At 31.7% G+C, this 15,755-nt stretch overlaps 3 protein-coding genes across 6 annotated transcripts; 1 reads left to right on the top strand and 2 right to left on the bottom strand.

Moving 5' to 3' along the window:
• Positions 1–3,141: 3,141 nt before the first annotated feature.
• On the top strand, positions 3,142–5,471 carry LOC109795161 (aluminum induced protein with YGL and LRDR motifs). Its single transcript, XM_020354587.2, has 4 exons — positions 3,142–3,448; positions 4,277–4,517; positions 4,601–4,721; positions 4,991–5,471. Exons 1-4 carry the CDS (start codon positions 3,249–3,251, stop codon positions 5,179–5,181), a joined length of 753 nt encoding a protein of 250 aa, XP_020210176.1. The 5' UTR covers positions 3,142–3,248; the 3' UTR covers positions 5,182–5,471.
• A 123-nt stretch (positions 5,472–5,594) lies between these two features.
• Positions 5,595–9,740, bottom strand: DMC1 (DNA repair (Rad51) family protein). 4 transcript variants are annotated; one of them, XM_083060117.1, is made up of 15 exons: positions 8,814–9,731; positions 8,645–8,730; positions 8,246–8,337; positions 8,081–8,152; positions 7,960–7,998; positions 7,740–7,797; positions 7,604–7,649; positions 7,468–7,513; positions 7,104–7,165; positions 6,925–6,991; positions 6,750–6,842; positions 6,592–6,660; positions 6,441–6,519; positions 6,138–6,304; positions 5,595–5,841 (listed from the first exon to the last, which is right to left on the bottom strand). In XM_083060117.1, the coding sequence occupies exons 1-15, from the start codon at positions 8,828–8,830 to the stop codon at positions 5,797–5,799; spliced, it is 1,038 nt and encodes a 345-aa protein (XP_082916243.1). In that variant the 5' UTR covers positions 8,831–9,731; the 3' UTR covers positions 5,595–5,796. The 4 variants fall into 4 exon arrangements, with proteins under 4 accessions (XP_082916243.1, XP_082916242.1, XP_020210175.1 ...); XM_083060116.1 differs by having other exon boundaries at positions 6,441–6,660; positions 8,814–9,736; XM_020354586.3 differs by having other exon boundaries at positions 5,595–6,304; positions 8,814–9,735.
• Positions 9,741–10,777: 1,037 nt separating this feature from the next.
• AUG2 (HAUS augmin-like complex subunit) lies at positions 10,778–14,662 on the bottom strand. Its single transcript, XM_020347187.3, has 7 exons — positions 14,400–14,662; positions 14,076–14,207; positions 13,737–13,862; positions 13,434–13,538; positions 13,098–13,166; positions 11,762–11,875; positions 10,778–11,234 (listed from the first exon to the last, which is right to left on the bottom strand). Exons 2-7 carry the CDS (start codon positions 14,196–14,198, stop codon positions 10,950–10,952), a joined length of 822 nt encoding a protein of 273 aa, XP_020202776.1. The 5' UTR covers positions 14,199–14,207; positions 14,400–14,662; the 3' UTR covers positions 10,778–10,949.
• Positions 14,663–15,755: the final 1,093 nt, after the last annotated feature.

Genomic DNA, 15,755 nt, shown 5'->3' with positions numbered 1-15,755 from the left:
TCAAATTTTATTTATTTATAGATATGTTCCACACGGTGCTTTAAATTTGATAACTAATAATTGATTTATGTTTTTGGATGTGATTTTTATTAACAAGAAATTATTTTAACATTGATAAACATCGGTCATGTGAATACAGGTTAAGTATCATGTTCTAAATTAAATCTAATAATTATTAAGTCAAAATATTTCACTTTGTTCTATTTTATTTAATGTTCTAACAATTTTTTTTATTATTGTTTTGTTATTTTACATTGTTAATAAATTATTAAATATGTTTTTATTATAATTTTTAATTATTGTAAATAAAATTAAAAAAGAGAGAATTTAATTAATATAAAAAATAAAATGTATATTAAAATGTACAATAATTGCTATAAAAATCTAAAATATTAATTAAATTTCTTAATTTTTATATCAAAATTTTAAATGGGATAAAGATCGGAAAGATCAGTATATCTAATCTATAAATTTAGTCAAAGATGATTTGCATTGGACAATGACTTCGATTTTGATGCATTCAGTGCAGTAAAGCAGAATCCCGTCTTAGTTTTGCGGAAATGTCGGTTTAGTGTGTTGTCCGTTCTGCAGTCATTTTTTAAAACAAAAATTTCCCCTTTTTTTTTAATGTAAGAATCATTCAGGAATTCACATTATTTAATCAATTGAACTAAATAAAAAAAATTACGCTTGAATTTATATGCTAATTAATTATAAATCATTTTAGATATACTTTTTTAAGTAACGATTGCAAATATTATTATTCTATATTATACTAACATTTATTAAAAATGTATATAAATTCATAGTATTAGTATAATTTAAGTAAATTCAAAAATTCATTTACAGATTTAAGGTTTAGAAACTAAAATTTATTTATTATTAAATTGGATTTGAGCTATATTCTAAGTAATCCTAATTCAACTTGAGTTAATATCATTAATATTAAAATTAGATCGAATTAGTCTAATAGTTGAGTGTTCAATTCAAATAAACTACAAAAAAAGCTAATTCACAATTTGACAATAAAAAAATTAATACGACATCATTTGTAAAAAAAACTACTAAAAAAGCTCAATATTAATAATTTTCTTTTATGTTATATATTAAATTTGTTATTGTTATTTATAATTAAAACATAGACCTAATCTTATTAGATATTATAAAAAAATTAGCATAATTATCTTAAGTAAAAGATAAATATAGTATAAAAAAATATTATTATATATTTGATTTAAATTTTGGAATTTATTTTGAATGTTAAAGAACCTGAAATTTTATATTTCAATTTTAGGTTGTAATATGATATTATATTTAATAAAATAAAGTTAGAATATTATATTATATTATATTATATTAAATAAAAAAGAAGAAGATTAAAAAGTTATAATAGTATTATTTATTAGAGTATTTAGGTAGTTTTTGTTTCTAATGACTTACTGTTTACGAGCAACCAAAGGCGAAAAAAGTGTGTTTGTTTCCGGTGATTTGCAAAGAAAGAAAGGCGAAGAAAAGGGGGAGAAGCGCCGTTGCCGTCCTCGTACAAAAGCGAAGAAAAGAGATGAAAGCCACGTAAGATTTATGAAAACCTGATAATATCCTACCCAAAAATTGAAAAGAGGTGAAAAATTGAAGCAAAAATATGCTAACATAATCGATTATGCACCATGCATAATCGATTATAGGCTGGCATAATCGATTATGCCAGCCCAGAATCAATTATGCATGATGCATAATCGATTATAGGTTGGCATAATCGATTATCCTAACACATAATTGATTATGTATGCATACATAATCGATTATGCTGCCACGTTTTCGCTTCCAGGCATTCCCAGAACGAGTCGTTCCAAAATTAGAACGGCCCGTTCCAAAATACTAAAATAAGGCTAATTTAGTATCCTGGAACGGGCTGTTCGAAACTAGTAAATTGGCTTAAAAACATTAGTTGAGAACGGGCCGTTCCAATTTGGATAAAATGCACCCCCAAATTTGTAATATTAAAAATTTCTTAATTTTTTAATTGGTAAAAATTAACTTATACAATTAACAAATTTATCTTCATTTCATTCTAATTTATGTCAATGATTTATCAATTTTTTTAATTTATTAATTAACTTTCAAAAACTTTATTGTACATTTTTTTATATTAAGAAAATTCTATTATTTAAATATTGACATAAAAAACTAGAAATATAAAAAAAATAAAGTAATACATGTTTATAAAATTAAAATAATAACACTTTCATAAACATTAATAAAATAATGTTAGAAAATATAATTATCATAATATATTTTGTTATTATTATTTATTATTATAAATATTATTATTATTATCATTATTATTAATATTATTATTATTTATTATAATTAGTATCATTATTATTTATTATGATTTTTATTGTTTTTCTAATATTTATTATTATTCTTATCATTATTTATTATTTTTTTTTAATAAATTATAGTTATTAATATAATTTTATTGTAATTATTATTATTTACAATAAATAATATTATACTCATTTTTAATCCAAAGGTAAAAGTGTAAATTATATATTCATCTATTAAATTTTTAATTTTTATTTATTATTAAATTTAAAACAAATATTCAAATTAAATTATTTTTAAATTAATATCTTATATTTATTTTTTTAGTTAAATTTTTTATATTTATCTTTTAATTATAATAATTATAAACTTTTTTTTAACCTAAGGAAAAAATAGTAATCTTACAAAATTATCAATTAAAAAATTTATTTTTATCTATCACATCAATCAATTCACTCACAAATTTTCACAAATTTTCTCTACACTTTTCGCTCACTTTCCCTTAATCTAAACAACCTCACTTTCCCTTCAAATCCCTCTTTTTCCACTTCTCCTTTTCCATCTTCAAATCCAAACAAAGCCTTAATGAGAAAGCGGCAGGTGGCGCTCATGCATATGCCTATAAATTTGTCCTTTTGTAATATCATTTTGTTTTGTTTTTGTGAAAATGAATTTCCAGAAAAGAAAAAGAAAAAAAGAAGGACAAGAATAGTTGTGGGAATTTGAAAAGAGTGTGAATGTACGATGGGCATTGGCCAAAGAAAAATTCTAAAAATTATTATCCCAAAAGTGGAGGAAGGGGCATAATGGGTAACAAGTGAAGAGACGACGTTGTTGGATTGCAGAACCTTATATTAACCACATCGCATCTCACAATCTCCTTCAACTGCATTTGTTCCTTTCTTTTACATCCACCAAATATGTTGGCAGTTTTCCATAAATCTGTTGCAAAGAGCCCAGAGGCTCTGCAGACCCCTAACTCTAATTCTCTCTCTTCCCTTAAAGATGCCTTTCTAGCCAACCACTTCTCTTCCGTCCACCCTGGTTCCGTCACCGTCAATCTTGGCACTTCTGGTCTTTTAGCCTATTCTCTTCACAGACAAAACCCCCTCCTCCCCAGGTCCACTTTCTTTTCTTTTCCCTCATTCGGGATCACTAGTTTTTCGCCAAATTCAATATTAGTTGGATCTTGTATGTTACTTAGTGTCTTGTTGTAGAACTCGATTATTGGTTCTTGGATTCTCGTGGCTTTATGGTGTTTTCTTAAGTTGTTCTTGTTGGTTGTCCTGATCTTAATCTTATTGGCCGGACATCAGGTTTGGCCCTATTTTATGATAATAGTGGGTTTGATCTCCTTATTTTATAACCAGTATGTGATTCCGTCTGAGTTTTTTCGGTTCTGGCATTATCTATCTTGTTTCTATTGATGACCTTAATCGTTAATACAAGACAAGAAAAAAATTAACCCTTGTTATACTATATATGAAAATCCTTTAGATTCCCCTGGATGGGATATTTGGGTATGATAAAATACTTTTATTCTTTCAGACATCTTAAAATATATTGTTAGAGAAGTAACTGCATTTTGTCACCTTCCTTTTTGCCCTCCCTCCCCACCAGTAGAAGGCATTCTACGGTAGTTGTGATGCTCCATTTTTAATCTTTCTAACTTGGTCCTAACCTTTTTATGTGGCTTCTTGCTAGTGCTTCTTTACTAATTTTAATGAGATAAAAAATAAATTCACACTATCACTAGGTTACAATTCTGCTTGGGCCTTAGAGCAGTACTTACCTAAACTTTCCTCTCAAATGTTTTGCTGTAATTTCTCCCCTACTTTCTCGTTGATCAGTAAAATCAGCATGTCTGCAAGAATATGAAAGAAATAAGTTGTTGAAGATTACTCTTTTCTTGAGAATTAATTATATGTTTGTTTTCTTATGTTGCCAGGCTGTTTGCAGTGGTGGATGACATTTTCTGCTTGTTCCAAGGTCACCTTGAGAATGTTGCTAATCTTAAGCAACAGTATGGATTGAATAAAACAGCAACCGAGGTGATCATTATCATAGAGGCATACAGGACTCTAAGAGACCGTGGTCCTTATCCTGCTAATCAGGTTGTGAGAGATTTCCAAGGCAAATTTGCATTTATTCTGTATGACAGTGGTTCTAAGACTGCATTTGTTGCTGCGGTGAGTTATCCTTGATCCATCTCTTTTCCTTTGATATTTGAAAATAGTTCTCTTCTCTAACCTGGCGTACTGGTCTTTTACAGGATGCTGATGGGAATGTTCCCTTTGTCTGGGGAACTGATGCTGATGGAAATCTCGTTTTTTCAGATGAAGCAGAGATTGTAACCGCGAGCTGTGGGAAATCATCGGCTCCATTCCCCCAAGGTAATAATGATTTGTTTTGGAATGACAGTTTGACTATACAAGTTCCCTGTGTTGAACATTTTCTGTGAGATCACACTGACACTATTTTAGTTTGGTTACAAATGATATTTGTTTTTCTTTTGTTTCTCGAGCACTTTTATATTATTGTTTACATTGCAATTATCCCTTTCATTTCAAGGTATGTGATTGACTGTTCACTGTCTACATTTATTCCACATTCATACAATCAATAGTTTCATGCAAGAAGTAACATATTATCCTATGTTCAGGATGTTTCTTTACAACATCCGGAGGTTTGAGCAGTTTTGAGCATCCACTTAATGAGCTGAAGCCTGTACCAAGGGTTGACAGTTCTGGACAGGTGTGTGGTGCCACATTCAAGGTGGATGCCGAGGCTAAGAAGGAAACAACTGGCATGCCAAGGGTTGGGAGTGCTGCTAACTGGTCTGATAATATCTGATTGCTATTTCATTCTGTTTGAATTAAGGCTTTTATCATAGCTGTACTCAGCTGAATTTTCAAGTTCTGGATCTGTTCGCATAATATGATGATGACTTTGAGAGGCTCTAGCGAGGCTTAGCATGTCATATTTATTTAGTTCCTGAATCTGAGATATGATTTCATTTAGCTGTACAAGTTGCTTTCAAGCAAAATATTAAGCTCATACTCTCTTGGCACATATTATGTAATAATATAAACTTGCGGACAGGTTCATCCTAAAAATTATGGTTATTTACTGCCTTTGTTTCATCTGGTTTTATTTAGCCCTTATTGTGCCCTAATTAAACTATCAATGTGATGCTTATAATGTTATAAGTAGGCTCACCCTAGAAAGTCATTTGTAGCAAGATTTTTAATGTTTGCATAACGTCGAAATTGCAAAATATATTGCTACTTTCAATAAAAGAAGCGTGTATAACTAAGGGTGTATATGATATTAGTGGAATTACTAAGACTGTTCAAGTCAGCACTTTTCATACAAACTTTAAGCAAATATCTGGAAGATTAAGGTTACTAGATATATTCAGCCAGCTTTCTCTGTTGAGGATTCGGTCCAGAAGTCAGAAGCGGCTTTTTAGTCCTTGGCGTCTGCAATGCCCCCCGGGGTTATCTGGAACACGTAACTCTGTCAAGAAAAAACACGCGGATAGTAGAGATAATTTTCTCCTTGCTCGTTAATGTACCGTAATTGTTTTCGAAAGGTAAATTAGCTATGATTGTGTTTTCGCCCCCATTTTAAAAATTTAATGTGGCTGGTTATTTAGAATTATGTGATAGTTAATTTCATATTGTTTAACAACTATAATTTCGTAACTACTGATTTGGGGCGGATTATAAACCATACTTGGAAGTTAACTGCAGGCATATTTTGTTCAACGAATAGATTATTTTAAATGAGCAGAGGTAAAAGGATATTGCTTCAGCCTCTGGCAGGTTGGGGGCGTCAAACACTTTGCAGATGCGCTGCTCCCCTTTCCCTTTCCTGAACATCAATCTTACTGTGGCTGCATGGGCTAGCACATGCCCTCCTGCTGGTTTCTTTGGATCAGTTACGAACACTCCACCTCCTGGATCAGCTATGACTGTGCAACCAAAACACATAATAATTGTGTAGTTAAGTATCATGCCTCTTGTCATAAACAGCTGCAAACAATCAATTGGAACTTGAGGATGAAGAACTAATCCTGAAAACTCTTCAATCAACAAAGCAGAATTTACCTTGATTTGTCATATAAACTGCAACATTGAATTCCTCAGCTATCTTTATCAATCGAGAAAGCATCTGTGCCAGTCTTTGCTGCAAACACTTGTTCAAGTCAGCAAAAGTTGACTTAGGAAAAGGGAGTTTAAGTGCACGTAAATGACAGACCTGACGCTCGGCAAGCTCTCCTCTTCCTGAGAAGTCCACCCGAAACAGAGCAATCACCGAATCCACAATCTGCCAAAATAAATTCCGTCAACCGTCCATATCCCATGATATCGCGAAATGCAAAGATAACTCAGTTACTCGTTAGAGTAAGATCTCACCAGAAGTCTGAATGGTTCTTCGGACATTTTAGCAGCCAAACCAAGGAGGAGGTTGTACTGATGCTCGTAAGTGTAGGCACGAGCATATATAATCTTGCGCAGTCACAAACAGAATATGTTTAGGTGTCATCACCTTCGGAACCTACTCACGATACATGAAACGGAGTAAACTTACATTGTCCAGTACAGCCCCGGGATCCATGCCAAATCTCTCAGCAATTGGAACAATTCGGTCAGGTCGGCTACAGTTATTGGTGAATGAACGAGAAACATTGGTCAAGTTATCCATGCAGAGGTGACTAGAAGTTCTTAATAGTTATTCACTTATTTGAAGGCGAAGAGAGAAAAACATACAAAGTTCCTTCTGTGTCAATGTAAGCAACTTTTCCGTTGCCTCCCCGCATATTAGTTGGCAGCTGGAGGGGTCAGAAAATATCAGTAGTATACACCAATCATTTCAATGCGTGTGAAAATAAGACTAGCACCGTACGCATACGAAATTCGGTGTTTAAGAAGCTACGAGTGCAATGCATACAAGAGATAAAAACATGTGCTTCAGAAAAAGAAGAAGAAAAAAAAACTAAGTTCAACACTCTGTTCATCCACCCTAATGCTATACGTGACAAGAAAACTTAGAGAACAATTTCAATTACAAATACTGATCAACAATAACTAACACCTAACACGTCATGACCAAGGATGCAGCATAGAAGAAAACCTGAGTGGAAACACACAGAGTGTGAGCAAGTTGTGTTTTCCCGGATCTGAAACATAAAACGATATCCTCGAAATGAATCTCTAAGACTAAATAGGAATCGAATCTATCCGAAACCAAATAAGAGCTGTGTTCTCACCGGAATTCTCCAAACGCTTCTGTAATTGCCAAAGTTTCGATCCCACCTTTTTAGAAAGGAAATTTCATAGAGAAAATATTTACGAGCATTAGAGTCATACAAGACAATAAGAAAGAAACTCTCGGTGTAAAGCTACCTCCTAGCAATTCATCAAGCGCTTGGCTTCCGGTAGTAATTCGGATCACCGACTTCCTCTGCAATAACAGAGGACAACTATATACTCAATACAAGTAAAACTAATTAAGATGACTTAAGCTTAACGGAAGTCACCGAAATTTCTAAAACGCTAAACACATGAAAATCTAAATCGAATCCATAATTTAAAAAAACAAATACAGACACAATAAACAACGTACTTTGAGCAGTACGTCACTTCCGGTAATGTAACCAAAATTCTGCATCGCAGGAAGGTCAAATTATGAACAATTGAAATAGTATTTTGAAGTGACTTAGATTTCATAAATTTCAATATCATACCACAATCTTCTCGGCAGCCTCGCAGATCTTATCGACCTTGGCCTCAGATAGACCTTTGATTCCAGTTAAGTTCTTCGAAAATACAACAAAATTAAGTTAACAATTTACGTACAGAGTAACTCCACGTCCCTAATATTCAAATCAGAAATTTATTTTAAGTTCAACCTTCTTTGTGTGCATCATCAAGCCGTTGCAAGTATATATCCCTGCGTCCTGAAGCTTCTTCACATCTCCGGCATTGATGCCTTGAGCAATCACTGCGTAGATGCACATTGTTGTGAATCGAATTAAAAATGTCTTTCCAATAATCAAACAGTACGGAAGTAAGCTTTTCAAAATAGAACGCTGTTTTCAGAAGAACCGGAGAGAAGGACAACGAAGATCACTGAGGATGATTTTACAGTCGTAATGACTTGTTCAGTGAAAATGTAATCTAACAAAAACGCTCAGAATCAAAGAGCGGAAAGAAGTTGAATACAGAGATCGGTTTTTCGTGCGTTGATCTAATTAAAATGAAGAACCACGAAAACGAAAGAGGAAACAGAGTTAAGAGAATGAACATACGTTTATCGATGGCTTCGAAGAGGTCTTCATCGTCGTCAATGTCTTCTCGTTCGACGAGCTGTAACTGGCCGCTGGATTCTTCGGATCTGAAAGTCATTGCCGATCAAATTGTGAGGTAGAATTGAAAATCTGAGATGGAAAAGTAATGGTAATAGATTTTGTGACTTACTTGAGCGTCGCAAGCATCGTGACTAGAGGGAAAATTTGAATATGCCTGAAGAACTGTGAGAGTGATTTTTGAATTATGAATGAAGTCTGGAGAAGCAAAGGAATCAATATATATAGGACGGAAAACGAGAAGATGTTCGTTTAAGCGAACGGTTAGTGTTCCCGCGTTTTTATTTTTCTTTCTTGTTTCTTTTTTAGCAATTTCACCTGCTTTATTTATTCATGCATTTTGTATTAAATAAATTTGTGACAATTAAGAAATAAATAATAAAAAAAAGTAAAATGACCAACTTATAATTTTACCAAAATTATAATGTTATTTGTCACGTGAAAAACCCACTAATTTGTACATTTTCAATTTGACAGGTTTTATATTTTTTTTAATCGAAGTGATAATTTGATGTAAAATGAAGATGCTATATAAAGTGGAAGGAAATGTGAGTGTGTTAGTGTGTATATAAAATAGTATTCAATCGATTAATTATAAATAATTTTAAAATTATAAAATAATATCCATACGTTTTTTTGTGAATGGGGAATATTCATACTAGTAATGCTAAGTTTGGTTCTCTGACATCCCAAACGTGTCTAATAAAACTTTTAGGGGGGAAATGTGATTACTTTTAACCAAAATTAGAATTACTCCTAAAAGCATACGTCAATAAAAATGAAAAACAACACAATTCAAACGTTTTATTTGTAATTTTGATACAAATTTTCAAAAAATAATATGTAAATATAAATCATTTCACTTTCACTAACTTTTTCCTAAAATTAATTTTATAAAATCATAAAATTTTAAAAATAGATTTACAAATATTCAAAACATTCTTTTTTATAATTATATTAGATATAGATTTTCATAGAATCACTAAAATCAACTTAATGGTGAGAAATTTAAGTTGTATGCACAATTTTAAGTTTAAAATTTGATATCATTATTATAATTTTGATGGATCAAAAGAAATGGAATATGATTTTAAGTTGTTTTTCATTATTTACGATAAGAATGTAGTGATATTCTCTATAAAATTTTATTTGACACTCCTTTTTAATACTTCTCATCATTATTGACTAAAATTTATATAAATTTTATTATATCTCGACTCTAAATTAGAAGATTTTGTGAATGAAATATTAGAATTATTAAAATTTATAATTTCTAATAAATTTTAATCAATAATATAAAATAGAAGTTAAAAAAATAAGTGTATCATTAGCATTTCTCTTATTTTTAATGCTTTAAGTTGCATTCTTCATAAAAACAAATTTAAACACAAATATGAATATTGAAAGTGTCAACTCATGGAATATAGATGAACTCAACTTGTTTCATCAGCCCACATTGAAATCCAGAGAGCTGGACTGGTATATGAACGAAAGAGAGTTGGCATTAAAAAAATTCAATTCGAGTGTTCATTGCTAAACACCAAGATATATTGTTCAATTGTCATCAATCTACAACACTTTGAACTTGATACAAAAATGCATGGATGTGACATTGCTTTAAAAGTCGAAGAAAATGAAAAATTCAACTCCAACCACCATAACACTCTTCAACGGAACGTAACACTGTAGAGATTAAGACAAGAGCTGGCTTTTCAAGTGCAGACAACCTAACATATGTATTGTTCCAATTCTATTTTAGTTTTCCTTGTAACTTTTTTTTTTAATTATAGTTTGATTTTCATCACTAATTTAGAAAATCTTTTTTTTTTTTACATTATTCATAATAGGATTAAAACCTAGATCCTCATTCATACTACTTTAGTCTTTCACACCACTAGGGTCACAAACTCACAACCCTAGTGGTTCACAAAATCTTTATTTTGAAACACATGTTAGGCAGTTTTCTTTTATTACATATCTAAACTCTAAAGTGGCGGTTGCAAAAGTCACCTTAAATTATTCAAATTGAATTTTTAGCCTTGCAACATAGGCGCTAGTTGCAGTGATTGAAATATATTATTCTGAAACAACAGCGACGAATAATCGATTTGCATAAACAATAGAAGTATGATATATCACACAAGATACACAGAGTATGTTAGATATCTATGTAACGCTCTTCTTTAACTGAAGGCAGGCAAGACAAGATCCTTAGGCTTGTACAAATATTCTGAGGGATCTCATTTACCTAGCTGTTTACATCCTCCACCTGTTGATCTGGATGTTGCCTCCTTTGGTTTCTGATGCCTAAGTCATCAAAGTTTGCTTCAGTTTTCCATGGAGGTGGTGTTAGACAATCAGAAACTCCCGGTACTCTTTGGGAAGGATCTCCGGCTGGTGTCCTAGGTAGAGGGGAATCAAAATGGCCAACTCTCAGTTTTTGAAGTGTTGCAAATGATTCTCTTGTGGCAGACATGGCCTCAAAGAACCGAGTGCAAGATGCCAAAGCTACAGGAATGGGTCGAAGCATTTCCTGGAGAAAAATAAATAGTAATTTCATTTAAAATGAAAGTAGCAAACACAAAAAGGTGTAGCCAAAAACACAGGATGTCCTCAAAGTAATGTGCACTTTGTTGCCATTGAAAACATTTACTGAAATGTGATAAAATGCATAACCTTCAGAACATGCAACAAGCACTAAAATTAGTTTCTTGATCTCAGATTAAGAATTAAAGAACTTACAGCTTTGTGTTTCACATGTCAATGATTTCATTGTAACTATTTCAAAACACCACTTATAGTATTGCAGGTAAATTGATCGGATTTAGAGCAATTTTAGAGTGCCAAAATGGACTTAAATAGACTTGTAATTACTCACCGAGTCATTTTCCTGCTGTTTTCAACTAACAGTTATAATATTAAAGGTAAGCAACGCAAGATAGAAGGTTAAAACTAGGGTCTAGGGATGCAAATTGGTTTGAGAGTCGAGACATAATGGAAACAGAATGTCCTAATGTCTAATGACTAACTTCAAGCAATAAAAGGAACGCAGAAGCATACCCCCCAAACTGAAGGAGGTTCCTTGAAATTCTGACTCCACTGAAAATCTGCAACTGATGCTGTCAAGGCACCATAATCGCTAGCTGCCTTCATCAGTAGTTCAGAGAATTGTTTCTGCACAAATTAGAGAAATATATGACAAACATTACAATCCCTGTCTTGCTTTGATTAAAATTCACACTCTTTCAACTAAAGTTGGTTGTGAGGATATATGGTAATATTAAAACCAATCTTGCTCCAAGATTAAAACTTGCAATTTCAATTGGATAACTATGTGAAAGTATAGGGACAAAATAATCAAGGTTTAATATGTTTGTTAATTCCTACAAATATGGTGAGTTTTAATTTTATTCCCCTGTAAAAAACTGTAGGCTTTGGTACTTATTGATTTTAAAACTTCTGAAAATGATTCCTATCATTATTTGTTGATAATGTGGCATTAATCATGATATCACGTCTCATGGTATCTCAGAGTAATTGCGCATGTGACATGTCTAGATGCATATCACATCTTCATTAAATGATGATAAAGACTATATTAAAAATATAAATGTATGAGTTGAGAACAAAAAGCAGATTGCAGGAACTAAAACCGAAATTTGTCATAGCACGAACTAAAAACATATTTAAACAAAATAAATTATACCAATAGAGTTTCATTCCATGGTAGTACCATTGAGGCGTAACGGTTCCAAATTATCAGAAGTCAGATATAAAATTAAGTATAATCCTTATACTTCAGTTTTAATTTTATAAAACATTTTGCACAAAATAACTCACTTCACTTCAGCAGAGCAAACATTGAGAACAATTGAACGAGCTCATGTAGCTCTGTAGCTGATTAAGTACTATGCATATGATATTTAAGCCTGTGACACATTACATAGGTAGTATGAAATTACAGATGCCAAATGACACTTAACTGACCTAGAAAGTGGTGAACTACATTCCTAATTTCCAACATATAATGGATGGTGAGGCAAATAAACCCCTCAATGTGTAATTTATAATGTATAGCAGAATCTTTTATCTTAAATTGAACAGCTTCAATTAAAGTTATTGTTTCAAGTTTTTCCTGCAATGCTGCATTTTATGGTTAACATGCCTTATCCTAGCAAAGTAATAAAATTATCACATATAGACTTCATCCGGCAAACTCGGGAACTAAAAACATAATAAGAAAATGTATGTCATCGAGCAGTGCCAGTAACACAATGAAAAAAAAATACAAACACACACATAACAGCCTATGAATGCCATTGGATGGCCAACCATTGATCAAATCAACATCGTGCAGATTTCTAGAGTAATTAGTTTCATAATAGTTTAAACCAACCTGATATTCTGCTTCAACAGGAATGCAATCAAGGGAATATGGCTGCTGCAGGCGAGCTATAATGCGATCCTGACAAATTTTGGCAATGAAATAATGTCAGAAACACATAATAAGCTATCTAGTTATATCTGGATCACTTTAGCCTCAACTCTAACTGTTAAACAGGGAAAGCAAACAAGACAATATGAAAGCCTAAAATGAGACTTATGAAGAAACTCTCCTGAGGCATTTCATGACCGCTCAAATGGATAAATGTGAAAAATAATAAACTAAACCTGTGAAATCTGTTTTTGATGCAGTAAACCAGTGGTAGCTAAAGTGGACTAATTACATTACCTTGTTTTGAATAACATCTTTAAGAATAGTTGTAATCCTTGCCAATGTCTCAATCTTCTTTTCCATTTCACTCACATGAGTCAAATGTGCAACATTTTTGTCATCCTACAAATTTTACAAATCTCGAGATGAGTAGACAGATATAAGTAAACCTAAAATATCAAAAGAAAGCATTGGTTTTACTTATGTCAGAATACTAATTCTCAAACAACTAGTGAAAAGATCAGATTTGTTTAAACATCAGATGATCCAGACCCATATACATATACATATACATATACAATTGGATTGGCTAAGCCTAACCTTTCGACCTTGAAGTTCGACTTGCAAATCTGCAATTTTTCTTTGGACAGTAGTCAGTTCTCTCAAAACCCTTATCAAGTCCTCACCCTTTTCCCCAGTTGTGGGAGATGAATTCTGATGTCCTTCCTATAAAGAGAGACAGCAGCATACCACAATTTGCCAAAAAAAATAGTGTGAATTGGAGGGTAAAAGAGAGAAGAGGAGTGCTTGTGCAAGCAACACACTCTCTTAAAATTTATTTGAAAACTAGGTGCATTAGATAAGTGGTGGGAACCCAATTTCCAAAATAATTCAGCCAACAATTAAAAAAATGTGTTTATAAGCGTGAGAGGATGGTACCTGGGATGAGGGAGGGGACATGGAGAAACCAAGATCGGCTGCAATTGATAGAGCATCCGACATTCCCCCGATGCGTTTCACTGGCTTCCTCCCAACCCAACTCGATTCACTTGTCATCGACATTTTCAAATTCTAACACAAACAACAGCAGTTTCTAATTAAAAATACAGCTGAATTTAAAAGATAAAAGCAAAATTAAACGTGTGAGCATTATATAAGACTGTATCAATGGTTTTTCAAAGAAATTAAAAAATAAAATAAAATAGAGCCTAAAGTATCACAAGATTTACATGAAGGCGAAAGAATGGGTTAAGGGGAGAGTACCTGCGTTGGGAGGAAGAGAAGAAAGGGTCTATTTGAAGTTCACCAACTGAGTTCCGACGAACCTGTGTTTCCGGCGAGTGAGGGCACGTGCGCCTGTCTCGATTTGAACGAGGTTCTAATGATTTCAACTCCTAATGCGTGTGTTTTCCCGATCTGACTCAGAATGGACGACAGCAGATGAGAATTGAGAAGTGAATGATTCGCCCTTCACCTATTTTCCTCACTTCAACGGCACCACCAACACGTTTGAATAAGTTTTTTTTTTTTTTTTTTTAAAGGAAGTTAATAAATTAAATTACACTCAACTGTCTTCTCATTTTTATTTTTTTTTTATACGTGAAATCTTCGCATTACTCGCATATGCTATGCGTATTATACTGACTGTGGTATTGTACGGCTTTAAGCACCGTTAAAAATAAATAACAGTAAAAGCCTAAAAGGAATAAAAAAATTAACTTTACTTTTAGTTTTTAAGCCTATGTTTGGTGGAAGTGATTTAATTGAGAGAAGATGAATTAGAGTAAATTAGAAAAAAAAAATATTTGTATTTAGTAGATGTTATTTAAAGAAAATTATAAAAATTAGGAATAGATTTCACATTATTTTTTATATTCTTTTTATTGAGGAAATTCTTATAAAATTTATAAAATATATATAATTACATCATATAAAAAATATTAATTAAAATTATATTATAGAGTGTAAAATAGTAATTATAAATGTCAATTTTATTTTATTTATTACTTAATTTCAATCTATTAAATAATTATAAAATTTACTCTATTTTTTATTAAATTAATTCTCCCTTATTCTTTTTTTTTATTCCTTTCTCTGGTCCCCAATAAAGTATAAATAAAATTTGACTGGTGTTTTTTAAAATAAATTTGTTCGACTAACATTTCTATCTCTACCATCAAGTAACTTTCTTAAGTCATGATATTTATCTAATAAACTAGTCTAATATGACAACTATATAATTGTGTGTAAATTATGTTCTTAATCTTTTATTTTTTATGGAACTCATTTTTTATTTTTTAATGATTTTTTACTTGTTTTAGTTTCTCATATTTTTATGAAATTTACTTTTAGTTTTTTATTATTTTTTTACTAGTTTTGTTTTCTCAATTATTGTTCGTTATTTTTTAGTCTTCTAAAAAGTATTATCGTTAATTTTTCTGTAAGGGTGACACAAATTATTATGTTTTTTTTTGCATTTATCAGCTAGGACATGAAATCAAATCCAACTTATATTATGCTTTATATTTTTTTATGCGAATTTGCACTAATGATGGAGTAAGTAGTCTGTAATCCCATTGAAAAAATTTAAAGAGATTAGTGGTTGACTCTAACATTGCA

Source organism: Cajanus cajan, chromosome 7, assembly GCF_000230855.2.
Source record: "Cajanus cajan strain Asha chromosome 7, NIPB_CcT2T_4, whole genome shotgun sequence".
Taxonomy (NCBI): domain Eukaryota; kingdom Viridiplantae; phylum Streptophyta; class Magnoliopsida; order Fabales; family Fabaceae; genus Cajanus; species Cajanus cajan.
The sequence above is the reverse complement of the archived record's forward strand: the minus strand, read 5'-3'. Positions and strand labels throughout refer to the sequence as shown.

Excerpts from the sequence above, each read along its gene's own strand:
- LOC109795161 (XM_020354587.2), top strand. The coding sequence starts at position 3,249 with ATGTTGGCAGTTTTCCATAAATCTGTTGCAAAGAGCCCAGAGGCTCTG. Across the intron at positions 4,518-4,600 it reads AGACTGCATTTGTTGCTGCG|GATGCTGATGGGAATGTTCC; the intron begins GTGAGTTATCCT and ends GGTCTTTTACAG. Across the intron at positions 4,722-4,990 it reads ATCGGCTCCATTCCCCCAAG|GATGTTTCTTTACAACATCC; the intron begins GTAATAATGATT and ends TCCTATGTTCAG.
- DMC1 (XM_083060115.1), bottom strand. Across the intron at positions 8,338-8,644 it reads CTTCGAAGCCATCGATAAAC|TGATTGCTCAAGGCATCAAT; the intron begins GTATGTTCATTC and ends GCATCTACGCAG. Across the intron at positions 8,153-8,245 it reads TGATGATGCACACAAAGAAG|AACTTAACTGGAATCAAAGG; the intron begins GTTGAACTTAAA and ends GTATTTTCGAAG.
- AUG2 (XM_020347187.3), bottom strand. The coding sequence starts at position 14,198 with ATGTCGATGACAAGTGAATCGAGTTGGGTTGGGAGGAAGCCAGTGAAA. Across the intron at positions 13,863-14,075 it reads TGTCCCCTCCCTCATCCCAG|GAAGGACATCAGAATTCATC; the intron begins GTACCATCCTCT and ends CTCTCTTTATAG. Across the intron at positions 11,235-11,761 it reads AACCTCCTTCAGTTTGGGGG|GAAATGCTTCGACCCATTCC; the intron begins GTATGCTTCTGC and ends ATTTTTCTCCAG.